At 33.4% G+C, this 17,600-nt stretch overlaps 1 protein-coding gene across 1 annotated transcript in view; it reads left to right on the top strand.

Annotated features, from left to right (window-relative positions):
* The window catches only part of LOC141326453 (synapse differentiation-inducing gene protein 1), a 42,694-nt gene that overhangs the window by 977 nt on the left and 24,117 nt on the right, over positions 1 to 17,600 (top strand). The window contains exon 2 of the mRNA XM_073835201.1: positions 8,806 to 9,427. Coding sequence (XP_073691302.1) covers positions 8,888 to 9,427 — 540 coding nt within the window. The 5' untranslated portion in view covers positions 8,806 to 8,887. The remainder of the gene's footprint in view (positions 1 to 8,805; positions 9,428 to 17,600) is intronic.

The raw sequence follows: 17,600 nt of genomic DNA on the forward strand, positions 1-17,600 counted from the left end.
CAACATATTATGGCTGTCGCGGTTAAAATGAAATGTGAAAATTTTATGTAGGTTTAGCCTTACAGCAAATCAAAAGCGTTTCTGTTGAACTTAGGAATGCATTGGCCAATCAGATGCGCTTAGATTAGCTTAGATGTTGACTCTTTTTTTTTATAAACAATACACACTGAAAAAAACAATAAGTAAATTTGCTTCATTTTTATTTGGCAAGTTTTTGCATGCACATTTTTAAAGTGAAATTTAAGTATGTAATTAAGTAAAATCTACTTAACTAATTTAAGTAAAATTAACAAAGGAAATAAGTTATCATGCAGTTAGAGTTTGATGAGTCATTTCGACTTAATTAGTTTAAGTTTACTCTGCTGTCTGCAAATACATTTAACTTAGCTACGGTTTGTAAACTTTACTCAAACATCATTGCGCTGATAAAAAAATGCCATAAAGCATGTGGTTCGCTTACAAACATGTACGTAAGCAAGTAGATGGCTCCTTATTGTTTTTAAGGTTAAATGTTGACTCAATGTAGTTACTAAGCAAATGAACACAGAGATCTTAGTACTTGGCACATGATACACAATGACAGTAACAATCAGTAAATAGTTTTTGAATATGAAAGGGTCATTTTGAGTAGAAAATGAACTCTACATGTTACAAAACCAGTGTTGTTTTTGACAACCATCTTAGATTTAGTCTTAGTCTTAGTCTTTTGGACTAAAATGCTTCTTAGTTTTAGTCAAATTTTAGTCACTTCTATATGTGATAGTTTTAGTCCAATTTTAGTCGACGAAAAGTCAAAAAGGTTTTAGTCGACGAAAAGTCAAAAAGGTTTTAGTCTAGTTTTAGTCAAAAAAAGGGAAAAAAGTAGTCTTTTAACAAATTAATGTAGGTCAGTAAGTATTTTGCTGTTGGGTAGTGTCACTTATAAGTTGTGAAAATAGCAGATCTATAGTTCAACACAATGTGAGCTTCCGGATCGACTATTTTCACCAATAATTACAATAACGAAGGAATGTTTTAGAACATAAAAGACAAACAAGGATGGAATGCTAAAACGGCTTGCCATACTAGTACAGCAAAGAGTATTTAATGCTAAAACGGCTTGCCATAGCGTCAGATACTTTTTAAGTTTTAATTGGCATGCACAATAAGCGGAAATGTCATGCATTTTAAACGTCTGACGGACCACCCACTAACATTTTCGTCTATTCATGTTTCGTCAACGAAAACTCACACACGTCTCGTCATGTTTTAGTCATCAACGAGCCATTTTTATCTCGTAAATACATCCAGGGGCGCTGCTCGCAATTTTGGGCCCTATATGACAAAATATGAGGTTGGGCCCCCCCTACCATACCAAAGCTGATCTCTGGGGGCCCCTAAAAGGCGTGGGCCCTTAGAATTGTCCTAACTTCCCCCCCTTAGCGGCGCCCCTGAATACATCTCGAAAACAGCAAATAATTTAACCTTATTAATTATTCATGCCCTAGTGCATGATGGGAACAATGTGAACAATGGGATCATGACTTTGATATTTACTTAAACAATCTTTGTAAAAACAAACAATTCCAAGTAAAATATACTTATAAGTTCACATTTTAAACTCTACAAGCTTAAATTGAGTACGAATATTGAATTTACTTTTTTTATATTCTTGCCTGAACTCAATTATTTAATGTAGAAATTACATTGGTTTTTCTGTATTGTTTACTTCAAAAATCATTTTTATCAAGTGCAGATATGATGTACGTAGAAGATTACTTTTGTAGCTTCAGTGATTAGTTTTTGCATAACTTGTGGTGGACTACACTAACGTCATGAAACAATATTTTTGTCTATGAAGCCAGAATATGATGATGTGCCCTAAAACGAAACAAAAACGTTTTATATTGTTTTCTATATCGATATAAATGATAATTATTACAATATAAAGAGCAATAATAAGTATTCAACATTAAAGACAATATATGTTTTTATAACAACAAGGTGATTATAAACATTGCCCTCACAAATGTAAAAAAATAAATGGAAAAGTTCATTTCTGGCCCTGAACAGCGGCATTGCTACAGTTAAAGTTTTAATACAGGTTCTCTGACCATGAACTGTAACTTACATTTCAGATCAATTTTGGCCAGCTAGTTCATATATTTCTTCTTTGCTATCCACCTTTTTCTTTAATGTGGAAGTAAGCCTGTGGGTGAGACTTCCGGTTTATTTATCCGATATAACGAGAAGAATAACAATGTGCAGTAAATGTTGAAACTGTTTGCACTACAAACCAGTGTGTTCATAACTGTGCATTGTGGCTGCTCACAAGTCAGGAAAAGGCTATAAGACCATATCTAATTTTTTTGAAGTTCCAGTGGCTGCAGTGCAGTATTATTAAAAAATACTAGATGTTCCGCAAAAATGGAAAATTTCAGAGGACGTGGTCAGAAGCCTTCATGGAACATCTTTACTTAATATCCTAATGATTTTTGGCATAAAAGAAAAAAAATTGACCCATACAATGTATTTTTGGCCATTGCTACAAATATACCTCTGCTACTTAAAGGAGTAGTCCACTTTCAGAACAACAATTTACAGATAATTTACTCACCCCCTTGTCATCCAAGATGTTTATGTCTTTTTTTCTTCAGTCGTCAAGAAATTATGTTTTTTGAGATAAACATTTCTGGAAATTTCTCCATATAATGGACTTAAATGGTGCCCCGATTTTTGAATCTTCAAAATGCCGTTTAAATGCAGCTTCAAATGGCTGTAAACGATCCCAGCCGACGAAGAAGGGTCTTGTCTACCAAAACGTTCGGTCATTTTCTTAGAAAAATATATTTTTACATACCTTTTAAGCACTGAAACTCGTCCAGCACTAGGGCTTGTAGTGCGCGTTCCCGACTTTACGTACTGCGTCCACCGTGCTCCGCAACGCAGCGAATGCTTGAAGCAATCCCATCACCTGACTCGCCGATTGTTTGTAACAGTGGAACAGATGTGGTCCAGTCGAGACAGCACTGAGATTCCTGCTCCGCTGGAAATGGCTGGCATTTTCCACACTTGCACCACCATCTCGTCTCGTTTGAACGCGGTCTGTCCGAGGCTTGTGTCGCCGCCGCGGCTGTCGCAGTTTTCTCTCTCTGACAGAGTTCATCGTCTGTGTATTCCGGCTCAAAAAGGTAGGAAACGGTGAAAAACTCATGTGCTCCTCCAGCTTCAAAGTCGTCCGACATCGTTGTACTGTATGTTGTACCTTGTTGCTAAAGAGTATTTGATTGCGTTGCACTTTCTCTCTTCTCAAGTTCGCTTTGTAAACACTGGGTCTGTAGTTTCGCATACGTCACGCGTGACCTTTCGACGTGAGTACGTAAAGTCGGGAACGCGCACTACAAGCCCTAGTGCTGGACGAGTTTCAGTGCTTAAAAGGTATATAAAAATATATTTTTATAAGAAAATGGCCAAACGTTTCGGTAGACAAGACCCTTCTTCGTCGGCTGGGATCGTTTACAGCCCTTTGAAGCTGCATTTAAACTGCATTTAAACGGCATTTTGAAGATTCAAAAATCGGGGCACCATTTAAGTCCATTATATGGAGAAATTTCCAGAAATGTTTATCTCAAAAAACATAATTTCTTGACGACTGAAGAAAAAAAGACATAAACATCTTGGATGACAAGGGGGTGAGTAAATTATCTGTAAATTGTTGTTTTGAAAGTGAACTACTCCTTTAACACTGGTTTTGTGCTCCGGAGTCACAAATACTCGTCTGGATTGATGTTCAGGGTGAAGCAGAGTGACAGATCTTTCCTTCCCCTTGTGCTCAAAGTGCTTTCGGGTTTTCCATTTCCTATGTGAAAACATAAGGTCCGTTTATCGACTCCGATGCCTCGTTCTCTTGATTCACTTTCTAATTTTGTGTTCTTTTTTGCTTATTGTTCTTATTTTTAAAGATGGAAGGAACAGGTTCAACACCCAACTCTTCGAAATCAATGAATCAGTTGTCACACGCCTATTTAGCAAGAAAACTCCAACAATGCTTTGACTTTCAAAAACCTGTCATTTAGTTATAGGCGATTTGAGTCGTTACACCTCAAATGTGACCCTGGACCACAAAACCAGTCATAAGGTTAAATTTTACCAAACTGAGATATATACATCATATGAAAGCTCAATAAATAATCTTTCTATTGATGTATGGTTTGTTATGATAGGACAATATTTGGCCGAGATACATCTATTTGAAAATCTGGAATCTGAGGGTGCAAAAAAAATCTAAATACTGAGAAAATCACCTTTAAAGTTGTCCAAATTAAATTCTTAACAATGCATATTACTAATCAAAAATTACATTTTGATATATTTTTAGTAGGAATTTTACAAAAAATCTTCATGGAACATGATCTTTACTTAATTTCCTAATGATTTTTGGCATAAAAGAAAAATCAATAATTTTGACCCATACAATGTATTTTTGGCTATTGCTACAAATATACCCCAGCGACTTAAGACTGGTTTTGTGGTCCAGGGTCACAAATCTGTTCCAATGTCTACTCACAAGATATTTTGTTTTTTGTTTTTTTTTTTAGTACAAAAAAATATGATCATTTAAATTGGACTATTTTATGTAGCCTAGTTGACCTTGTAGGTCTGTTTGAATTAAGGATTTTGTTGTTGTTAACCAGTATGTCTTTGGCCAGTGCTTATATAATATAATAAAGTAACAGCAAATAAACATAAAATATTAAAATATAACATTTACATAATATTTATGATCCATTGCCAAAGCTGTCAATCAAATTTGCAACTGACAAATGTGGAGACAAAAACTCGTGTTGACTGTCCAAATGCTGTTAATCAGAAAACTGCTTAATACTGTCTGATTAAATGGCTTGGCTAATATATCGGTCTAATGCTAGTGTGTAATGTTATATTCATGGAGTCTTTAATGTGGTATTGATGTTTTCACACCAGCCCTGTTAAACTGATATATGTTTTCCTGGAGGCTATCCAGCACTTTTTCCTTTTCACAAATGCCTTTACCCTAAAGGACTGATTGAAATGGTGACATCAGATTCACTTATATTCAGTCATCTGATTTGTTAAAACTGTAGATAAATTTAGATGAATCTGTCTTTCCATGTGGCCGGTGAGCCGTGATCACGTACAGTAGAGTTCCTGCACTGAAGCATCTAATTGCTTACAGGACACTGCTGATGCTGTGATGGATTTTCTGTGCTCATGGCAGTAGACTCTAAATCAGATTATAGGATGCTGCGCACCCATTAGGTGCCCCCAGCATCGGGCACAGCTTCTGTTCGGCACACTGCTGAACTTAGCAGAAAAGAAAGTTTGTGTATTCGGCAACCTGGCCGTAGGGTTTCGGATAATTCGGTGGTGCAGAGTCTGAGATCAATGGCCTAGACATGCATTAAATAAGAGCAACCAACAGTTGCAGAGTTGGAAAACAAGAATTCAAGGGCCTTTTGAGAGTTTGGAGGAAAAAATGAAGTTGAATTTGAAGACTACATGATTATGTGACAGATTGAGGACATTTGTCTGCCATCATTTACTCAGAGATGAATTTGTGTTTCTTCTATTCATCTGAATCTCAGAAAAAAGATCATTAAAATTCCATTAATCTCATTAAATGTTAGGCTAGGGACATTTTAAACCAAAATTCTGATTTCTGTCATGCATGTGGAGTTTCTATTCGCAATTCCTATAATTGTGAGTGGTGATTCACAATTGATGGACTTTAAAGTAGATTCAAACTCCATTTTAGAGCAATAATGTCCACATTAAATTCACAATGGTTGTTGGTTGCTACCTGATCTCATAACAAAAACATACCTGTGGGAACTCTAGTGGTGGAAATCACTGACAGCATGTGCAGTTTGTTTACACACGTGCACAGAGCGGGACACTTCAGAAATTTAAAACATCGACAACAAAGCGGTGTGTACACAGTTTACTGTAGTGCATGTTTTTATATCATTACTAAGTGATTATTTTGTGACTAGATGGAGCATTAGTGGAGAAAGGACAGCAGTATTCTTTTGCCCATATGGTGATCAAATAAACTCTTGTAGATTGCCTCTTGAATTGAACGCAATGCAGTCATGCAGATAGCTGCGAGTTCTTCTAGTCGCGGCACTGCACTTTTGCCCAGTGTGTGACTAACTTATTTTGATTAGATAATCACAAATGTTTTAGAATAGAAGCAGTTAATTTGTGAGCAAGATGTAAAATATGTACCAATAAGTACATATTACTGCAGTTTCCAACAGAAACTAACACTAGAGGCGGTACAGCAGCAAACAGTTGTAATAGTTTTTAGTACCGATAGCCATTAATTGACCGATAGTTTTTAAATTGGATACTGCATGGGAAAAAATAGTTCTCTATTTAATTAAAAAGTAGACTACTGATCCAAGAGGCCACTCTTGTGCTGTATAACAAAGACTTTGCCGTATAATGAGGACCTTTTCAGCCGCAGCGGACCCAACCCGGAAAAAAACGATTGTTCCGCCAATCAACTATCAGTGCAGATTAATCGGTAAAACCGATACATCGGTTGACCTTTAATTACAGCGCCATATGTTTCACTTTCTGGATGTAACAAGCTTGCTCTGTAGCTCAGTCGGCATGGAATTTGACTTAGGATGCGGAATCCTTGGGTACAAATCCTCTGAAAAACTAGCCTGGAAAAATCCAGACCCTAATCTATTAAGATTAAGGGTCTGGCATCGAGCAATGAAAAGTGTCTAACTGGAGGGGCGGCACCAAGCATGCATTTGAAACTCTCACTGCACGCAATTGGATAACGCCACGACCAATCACTAAGTTTTCACTAAGCCTCATACGCTTAGCTACCAGCGGAGCTAACTGATGGATTAAACTCTTGCCGTATCCAGTCGGCAAAACAGCAAAAAAGTCCTTCTTACAAAGGAACGATTCGAGCGCATCGATTCTGTTCCTCTTTTATATGAAAAGCCAAGTCTAACTCGTTCATTGTAGCGGCCAAAGCCGTTTCAAACAGCTGGTGTTCATCTGTTTACTAATGATTCTGGACGTCGGAGCGCTGTCGTCATCAGCTTAGCTTGTCTCTGACCCGCCTACATCAGATAGACCGATTTGATTGGTTCCCAGAACTGCTTACGTAATGCAGTAATGTGGATCATTGCTCGATGCCAGAGTGTCTTGCAGAGACAATTCAAATTGTGCTCTCGCGAGACCTCTGGATTTCCAGGGTACTGAAAAACATGACTCATGACGAAAGAGCTGAAAGATGGGAAATTGAAAAACAAGCTAAAACGGCATGCTTGCATTGTGTTTTTACATCACGTGCACTTTGTTCTTACTATTGGATAGGATTAGGTGTAGTGCAGATGGTAATGTTATTTTAAAACGTCACAGAACATTAGAGTTATAGCGCCACTCAACGGACATTTAAAGTCAGAACTGCAATTACACGTACAAAACCATATGTACTTTTATCTGTTTCAGGGGGAAAAAACAAACTCTCCTTTAGCACCACTCAGTCTACATTTCACATCGAATATGTGGTTTATTAATGATCATAATAATATATGTAATAATTATAACATTATCAATTACAGTATGATGCATTAAATTCTTCACTTCCAAACTAATTCTTTAGCTTTAAATGTTTCAAATTCTTTTATTTTTGCAGAATACTGCTGAAATACTGTAAACTACTGCTCTGGAATTGATATTTAAAAGCACAAATTGGATGATTTTTGATTAAAATATCCAAAAACCACTAGAACAGTGTAACATATATTGTTGACCTGTGTACTTACATTATCCCAAATGTTATAAACCCTCGCTTTTTGGTTTCATTTTGTAGAAAACATGGAAACACCTAAGATGCTTTAACGGATTAGTTCACTTCCAGACCAAAATTTGCAGATAATGTACTCCATTGTCATCCAAGATGTTCATGTCTTTCTTTCTTCTTTTCTACCAAAATGCGAGGGATCATACAAAATCAATGTTAATTTTATTTAGTATTGACCTGAAATAAGATATTTCACATAAAGGACATTTACATATAGCCCACAAGTGAAAAAAATAGTTGAATTTATAAAAATGACCCCGTTCAAAAGTTTACATACACTTGATTCTTAATACTTAACACTTAATACTAATTCTTACCTGAATGATCCACAGCTGTGTTTTTTTGTTTAATGATAGTTGTTCATGAGTCCCTTGTTTGTCCTGAACATTTAAACTGCATGCTGTTCTTCAGAAAAATCCTTCAGGTCCCACAAATTCTTTGGTTTTTCAGCATTTTTGTGTATTTGAACCCTTTCCAACAATGACTGTATGATTTTGAGATCCATCTTTTGACACTCAGGACAACTGAGGGACTCATATGCAACTATTAGGCTACAGAAGGTTCAAACACTCACTGATGCTCCAGAGAGGGAAAACGATGCATGAGAGGGTGTGAAAACTTTTTTTAATTTAAAAGAACAGGGTAAATGTAACTTATTTTGTCTTCTGGGGAACATGTAAGTATCTCCTGTAGCTTCTGAAAGGCAGTACTAAATGAAAAAAAGTAATATTGAGGCAAAATAAGAAAAATGTAAACATCCTCATTACGTTCAAAAGTTTTCACCCCCGATTCTTAATGCATTGTGTTTCCTTCTGGAGCATCAGTGAGTGTTTGAACCTTCTGTAATAGTTGCATATGAGTCCCTCAGTTGTCCTCAGTGTGAAAAGATGGATCTCAAAATCATACAGTCATTGTTGAACCTGTTCATAACCAAACTGATGTGATTCATGCAGGAAAGAGGGGAGTGATACTTCAACCTCATGCCTCCACAAAGCCATTCATGAGGCAAGCCTTCCTCCACACCAACAGACCAGCATGGAGAAAGGGGTCCGAACACGACTAGAAACCGGAGCGGCAGAGGAGAAAGACCCTCTTACTCAAGGGAAGACCCAATTAGCGGGAAATACCGACCTGGGACATGAATGTTGCAAACATAATGGTTTGATCAATACCCACAACTTAATGGTGGAGACTAAGGAAGGACTGGTGTCGGTCTATTCTGCCCCGCAGTATCAGGGCCATGTGGTGTCCAAGGACATAAATGGGACACCGGATGGTCGAGGACCCCCACAGTTGCTCAACCCCAGCGCCCTGCCCCAGGCCATAGACCCTTACTACAGACCTAACCTCCTCCTGTACCCCGAGAGCGTGTTGAGAGCATGGGGAGAGGGGGGCGACTGCTGCGAGACCACCTTCATTGAGGAGATGAACGCCGCCTCGTCCGGCTCCGCCGGCACTAAAGATGGAATTCTGTTCACTGACAGCAAACTGCTGGATCTCTCAATGGAAGACGCCAAGATCCAGACGCTCTCCTACGATGTAGATGACGATGATGATGACTTTCAAGAACTTGAGGTGAGAGATTGCTTGCTATTACACTTTTAAATATAGTTTATCCAAAAAATATTTACTCACCCATGTGTTGTTCCAAAGCTGTTTAGCTTTCTTTCATCTGTGGAGCACAAAATAAGTTTTTGTCCATACAATAAAAGTCAGTGGTGGGGCTGCATGATTTGGAGGGAAAATTAATCTTGCTTTTTGCTTTTTTAAAATAAAATTGTGATTGCAATTTAAAATTATAAAAAAAAATTCTGGTTATATATCAGTGTGATTATAATGATTATTATAGCTATTTTTATTATGATTTTTTCTTACTAAATAAAAAGTATTAAAGAAAATTGCTATTGTGGTAATTCACGGTAAAATAAAAAATCAAGTATTTAAGCAAAATAAAACAAAAATAGTATTTATTTCATTTTATGTACAAATAAAATTATTATATAGAATAAGAAGAATTACTACAGAAAAGTATTACAATAATAGTTAGGAATTACTTCTGTAATATTTCACTGTAAAATAAAGAAAATCAAATATTTATGAAAAGTAATATAATAATAAAGTACAAATAAAAAAAGTGATACTATTACAATATTTGACTATAAACAGGGTTTCCGCGGGGTCTTAAAAAGTCTTAAAAAGTCTAAAATTTAAAAATCAAAATTTTAGGCCTTAAAAAGTCTTAAATTCGCTGTTCTAGGTCTTAAATAATTTTACACAGGTCTTATTTTTCCGATGTCCATGTAACGCTACCTCTAATGCTCATTTAAATTCTCTTTTTGTTGTTTCCGTGGTGTTGTAGTTCTTTATTTCACTATTCCAAATATAATTTGCTGTATTTAAACTACAAATGAGACCAGCATGCAATAGCCAATCAGCTTTCTGTTATTGCCGCGAGTCTCTCTCGGATTGTACCGCAGAAGTAAAATAGATTTAACTTTTTAGCTATGGGGAAGTGCAAGTTTAGTGATACTTAGCTTGAAAAAAACTGAATATAGGGCTTGGCTAAGGCCAGTTGCTAACAACTAGATTTTTTTCTCCCTCTGTGGAAGTTACTGCGTCTTCAGAATCGCAGTTAGCAGAATACAGGTCAAACTACCTTTTTCTGTATATAATGTTATCAATAATAATAAGAAATATAGGTCGAGCTAGCTGACCGCCAGCGTTCGAAATACTTTTAAAATGTTTTTTTTTTACTTGCCCGACCGAACAAACCGCCTGATTAAAACTGAAGTGACAAAAACAACTAGAGAAGCATCCAAAGGCAAGAAAGATTCATATTTTAATACATTAAACGTAAACAGAAATTGATAATGGATAGTGTATTTCTGGTCTATTTGTGACATACTTTAAAACAAATGAATGTAACAGCACTCTAAAGAAACACACTGAGGTAAAAATTTAAAATGTATAGTTTATTTATAACATGATATAGTTCAGTAATATACCAAGTGAGCTTTTTGCTAAAAATTCTCACAATTACAAATGTTACATTAATTTTAGCTCAATAAAAAAGTAGTTAGTCAAGTAGTTACTTACATATTAGACAATATGCAACATTAGCAGAAGCATTCTCCTAGCAACGTTCTGCTATGATTCAGCGTTTTGCTCGAATCAGTTGAAATAACTCGCTCATGAAGTGACTTACCGCCACCTGCTGGTAGTTTAGTGTGTTTAAAAGTATGCCTCCACACCCAACATTTTTAATGTATATAATTATAAATCAATAAATGTATTTAAAACATTAATCTCACTTTTAATTTTGCAGTGTAAATTATGTAATCTCACTGCTAACAGCCATTTAGAATTTATTGATAAATTCATAAAATAAATTTCAAAGGTAATGCATACATTTCAAAAGTAAAAAAAAAAGGCCTTTATAAAGGTAAATCAAATATGCAGATTTAAGATGTAAAAGCTAATAGAGCACTGATGAAAATATTGCTTCAGAATTTTTTTTTACATCAGATATTTCTAGTGGTACTTTTATGGGGATATTTTGTGTGGAATAGTATCTGCTGATATGAAAAGTTCACTGTATATCGTAGTAATAAATTTTAATTTATAACAGCCATGAAATTGCGTTTACTTTTTACATTAAACACAATAAATATTACATATATGCATGTAATATAATATCTATTTCCATTACAGGTTTCGGTCTTAAATTTCATATAAGGTGGTATTAAAAAGGTCTTAAAAAGTCTCAAATTTCACTTGTTCATATCTGCAGAAACCCTGTATAAAATAAAAAATCTAATATTAAAGGAAAATAATCTAACAATTATTATTATATTTTAAGTACAAATAAAATATTGATCATCAAAATAAATATTACTATTATAATATTTCTATGTAAAACAATAAAATAAACTAAAGCAAAAAAGTATTTAAGAAAAATTAAATCGTTTCAAGTACAAATAAAAACATAAGAAATTACTACTGTAATATTTTACTGTAAAAGAAAATAATATTTAAAAATATAAATAATTAAAATAAGAAATATCATTACTACAATATTCATTGTAAAAAATAATAGAATAATTTTCATTTTATTTCAAGTGCAAATAAAAATATTGAAAAACAAATGAAATATTACTATAGTAATTTTCTATGTAAAGTAAAAAATAAAATAAAGTATTTAACAAAAATAACATCATTTAATTTAAAGTACAAATAAAAATATTAATAAGAAATGACAAATGTACGTTAATATGTCACTGTAAAATAAAAATTGAGTATTTAAGAAAAATAATTATTATTTTAAGTACAAATAAAAATAAGAAAATAAGAAATATTACTATTACAATGTTTTACTGTCAAATAAAAAAATCAAATATCTAAGAAAAATAAGAATATCATTGTTTTATTATAAGTGAACAAAAATATTGAACAACATAAGAAATATTACTATTAATATGTAAATAATAATGTAAAAAAATCAATTAAAATGTATTTAAGAAAAATATCATTAACTACAAATAAAAATTTACTATTGTAATATTTCACTGTAAAAGAAAAAACAAGTATTTAAGAAAAATAATATAATCATTAATTAATCATTATTTTAAGTACAAATAAAAAAATTAATAAAATAAAACATATTACTATAACAATACTATAAAATAAAATAAAAACATTTAAGAAAAATAATAATAGAATAATTTAAATTTTTTAAGTGCACACAAAAATATTGAACAACAAAAGAAATAATACAATTGTAATTTTTCTATGTAAAAAAGTATTTAACAAAAATAACGTCATTTAATTTAAAGTACAACTAAAAATATTTAAAAAGAATGTAATATGTCACAGTAAAATAAAAAATCAAGTGCATAAGAAAAATAACATAATTATTTTAGGTACAAATAAAAATATTAAAATAAGTAATATTCCTAATAAAACATTTTACTGTAAAATAAAAACTCAAATATCTAATAATAAAATTTTGAACAAGAAAATACATATTACTATTGTAATATTTGTATGTAAATAAAAAAAAAATTAAGAAAAATATGATTAAGTACAAAAAAATTACAGTTGTAATATTTCACTGTAAAATTAAAAAAAAAGTTTTTTATTTGTACTTAAAATAATTATTATATATTACTATTGTAATATTTCACAGTAAAAAAATTTAGTATTTAAGAAAAAAATACTATTTTAAAATTATAATACTAATATGTATGGCTGTCTTAATTTATTCGTTTTCAGATATTAAAACAAGCTTTAATTTGGTATAAAAGCCCTCAAAGCTTTCCTTCTTTTTATTAGCGCACCCGTTGTGAGTTTAGGAAGATGGTTGGTGCATGTTGTTTTCCCAAATGCATGCTAAAACAACCCAAAGTCCTGTTAGTGTCGCAGCATTTACTACAAACTGCTAAATCTTAGAAAATAATAATAGGGAAGAGGGATCGATGCATCAACTTTTGAGCAGTGTGCATTACTTGAAGTGCTGCCATCACATACACGCACACGTCATTCTTTCCGTGCACACCCTTACATGTAAACCAGGCTTTACAATGATGCCTATGCAGGCAGCTCACTAGTTTTGAAACAGAGCCAACTGGATTTTCAATCTTTTCAATAGATTGATGCATCCCACAAATGTTTTGTTTAGAGGTAATTCTTACCAATGTGACCCAAACTGTTACCCAGTGCTATAAGAAAGGTGTGAGCTCTGTCTTTGCCCCCTGTGTAACAGCACCCCGTCATATGGTGCTGCTGATCTGAGCGAGCACGTGTTTGGAGCTCTTGCCAGATGACTGGAAGAGAGAGTGGCTGATCAGAAGGCTGTAGAGAGTGTAAAGAGAGCTGGTTTGGACAGCCAGTTTTCATGCTGCTTCCGCCTGTTTGCACCACCTGTTCAGTCCAGTGTCCAGCTTCACAGAGTCCTGCGTGAGAGGACACTGTAGAGCGCAGCCAAACATGCAGATGTGCTGCAGCCTGTGTCGCATCAACTTCACTTTGTTACAAATTACATGACCCTCCCAAAAAAGCCTTATCTGGTTATGCAGTCAATGAAAAATGATTTTACATACAGTATTACATAATGTATTATTGGTAACACTTTACAAGAAGGTGTCATTTGTTAACATTAGTTAATGGATTAACTAACACGAACAAACAATGAACAATATGTTTATTACTCTATTTATTAATCTTTGTTAATGTTAATAAAAATATAGTTGTTCATGTTCATTCACATTGCATTAACAAACATAACTGAAAGATTAATAAATGCTGTTGAAGTATTGTTCATTCTTATTTCAAGTTAACTAATGTAGTAGATGTTAATAATTAACCTTATTGTAAAGTGTTATCATATTTTTTTTTTAGACATGGGAAACATTTTCCTTTTTCATTTAATAAGAGTACATAGTACAAAGTGCCAAACTCTAAACTCAAAAATTAATGTAGTGTCATATACTGTACGTTATGGATGCACAATAAATCTGTACAATATTGGCTGAATGGCCATTTTCATACTGTTTACTGAAAAACTCAGAATTGTAAGGTAAAAGGTTGCAATTACCTTTATTGTTTTAATCTTTGGTGGAAACCAAAAACTGGAATTGCAAGATCTAAACTCTGTTTTCTGAGATTTCGGAGTTGTGAAATATAAACTCAGAATTGCGAGAAAGTCAGTCAGAATTGTGGGTTTATGTCAACTCTGAGAATTTTCTCTCCAAATTAAAAAAAGAAAGGTCAGAATTGTGAGATAAAAGGTTGCAATTACTTTGTTTTATTTCGGGGTGGGAACCAAAAACTGAATTGCGAGATGTAAACTCTTTTTTGTAAGAAAATAAGTCAGAGTTGTAAAATATAAACCTAGAATTGCAAGAAGTAAACCTGAAATTGCGAGAAAGTCAGTCAGAACGGGTTTATATGTCAAAATTCTCGGTCAGAATTGCTGGTTTATATGTAAATTCTAAGAATTTTCTCTCCAAATTGTGAGAAAAAAGGCAATTATCTTTTGTTTTATTCTGGGGTGGAAACAAAAAACTGAATTGCGAGATGTAAACTCTTTTTTGTAAGAAAATCAGTCAGAGTTGTGAAATATAAATTTAGAATTGCAAGAAGTAAACTTGTAATTGCGAGAAAGTCAGTCAGAATTGTGGGTTTATATGTCAATTCTGAGAATATTCTCTCCAAATAAAAAAAAAAGAAAGGTCAGAATTGTGAGACAAAGGTTGCAATTACCTTTATTGTTTTATTCCGGGGTGGAAACCAAAAACTGAATTGCGAGATGTAAACTGTTTTCTGAGAAAAAAGTCAGAGTTGTGAAATATAAACTCAGAATTGCAAGATGTAAACTTGGAATTGCGAGAAAGTCAGTCAGAACGGTTTTATATGTCAAAATTCTGAGAATTTTATCTTCAAATTGTAAGAAAAAAGACAGAATTGTGAGATAAAAACTCAGAATTGTGAGGAAAAAAGGGTCAGAATTGTGAGATAAAAGGTTGCAGTTACCTTTATTGTTTTATTCCGGGGTGGAAACCAAAAACTGAATTGCGAGACAAACTCTATTTTCTGAAAAAAAAAAAAGTCAGAGTTGTGAAATATAAATTTAGAATTGCAAGAAGTAAACTTGGAATTGCGAGAAAGTCAGTCAGAATTGCTGGTTTATATGTCAATTCTAAGAATTTTCTCTCCAAATTGCAAGAAAAAAGGTCAGAATTGTGAGGTAAAAGGTTGCAATTACCTTTGTTTTATTCTGGAGGTGAAACAAAACTGAATTGTGAGATGTAAACTCTATTTTCTGAGATTTCAGAGTTGTGAAATATATAGAAATTAAAGTGAAATAAAATGAAAGTAAAATTGCGAAAAGTAAACTTGGAATTGCGAGAAAGTCAGTCAGAACGGGTTTATGTGTCAATTCTGAGAATTTTCTCTCCAAATTGTAAGAAAAAAGACAGAATTGTGAGATGAAAAACTCAGAATTGCAAGAAAAAAGGTCAGAATTGTAAGGTAAATGTGACAGGGTGTCACATCAGCATTGTTCAGGAAAGGAAGGGCTATAAATGCTAAACAAACGAACTAATGAGGATAATAATACACAGGTGGACAGAATAACTAATTAACTAAACGAGAACAGGACACAGATCATAAAAGGAAAGACACAGAACACAGATGTGACAGTAAAAGGTTGCAGTTACCTTTATTGTTTTATTCTTTGGTGGAAACCAAAAACTGGAATTGCGAGATGCAAACTCTGTTTTCTGAGATTTCTGAGTTGTTCAATATAAACTTGGAATTGCGAGAAAGTCAGTCAGAATTGTGGGTTTATGTCAATGCTGATCATTTCCTTTCCAAATTATAAAAAAGAAAGGTCAGAATTGTGAGATAAAAGGTTGCAATTTCTTTGTTTTATTTCGGGGTGGGAACCAAAAACTGAATTGCGAGACGTAAACTCTTTTTTTTGTAAGAAAATAAGTCAGAGTTGTAAAATATAAACCTAGAATTGCAAGAAGTAAACTTGAAATTGCGAAAAAGTCAGTCAGAACGGGTTTATATGTCAAAATTCTCGGTCAGAATTGCTGGTTTATATGTAAATTCTAAGAATTTTCTCTCCAAATTGTGAGAAAAAAGGCAATTATCTTTTGTTTTATTCTGGGGTGGAAACAAAAAACTGAATTGCGAGATGTAAACTCTTTTTTGTAAGAAAATCAGTCAGAGTTGTAAAATATAAACCTAGAATTGCAAGAAGTAAACTTGAAATTGTGAGAAAGTCAGTCAGAACGGGATTATATGTCAAAATTTTGAGAATTTACTCTCCAAATTGTGAGAAAAAGACAGAATTGTGAGATAAAAGGTTGCAATTACCTTTGTTTTATTCTGGAGGTGAAACAAAACTGAATTGTGAGATGTAAACTCTATTTTTTGAGATTTCAGAGTTGTGAAATATATAGAAATTAAAGTGAAATAAAATGAAAGTAAAATTGCGAAAAGTAAACTTGGAATTGCGAGAAAGTCAGTCAGAACAGGTTTATGTGTCAATTCTGAGAATTTTCTCTCCAAATTGCAAGAAAAAAGGTCAGAATTGTAAGGTAAATGTGACAGGGTGTTTGGAAAAGGAACTCGAAGGGGCCAAGAGAACAGACAAACAGCATTGTTCAAGAAAGGAAGGGCTATAAATACTAAACAAACGAGGAACTAATGAGTATAATAATACACAGGTGGACAGAATAACTAATTAACTAAACGAGAACAGGACACAGATCATAAAAGGAAAGACACAGAACACAGATGTGACAGTAAAAGGTTGCAATTACCTTTATTGTTTTATTCTTTGGTGGAAACCAAAACCTGGAATTGCGAGATGTAAACTGTTTTCTAAGAAAAAAGTCAGAGTTGTGAAATATAAACTCAGAATTGCAAAATTTGAACTTGGAATTGTGAGATGTAAAATCTATTTCTGAGTTGTAAAATATTATTAGAGATTTCTGAATTGTGAAAGTCAGTCAGAATTGCAAGTTTATATAGCACAATTCTGATAATTTCCTCTTCAAATTGTAAGAAAAAATACTGTAATTGTGAAATAAAAACTAAAAATTGCGAGAAAAAAGGTCTTGGGTGGAAGGAAAAAACTGAATTGCATGAAGTAAATTTTATTTTCTGAAAAAAAAAAAAAGTCAGAGTTGTGAACTGTAAACTCATGATTGCTAAATGTAAACTTTATATGCTGTAT

The sequence above is a fragment of the Garra rufa genome, chromosome 2 (assembly GCF_049309525.1).
Source record: "Garra rufa chromosome 2, GarRuf1.0, whole genome shotgun sequence".
NCBI classification, from domain to species: domain Eukaryota; kingdom Metazoa; phylum Chordata; class Actinopteri; order Cypriniformes; family Cyprinidae; genus Garra; species Garra rufa.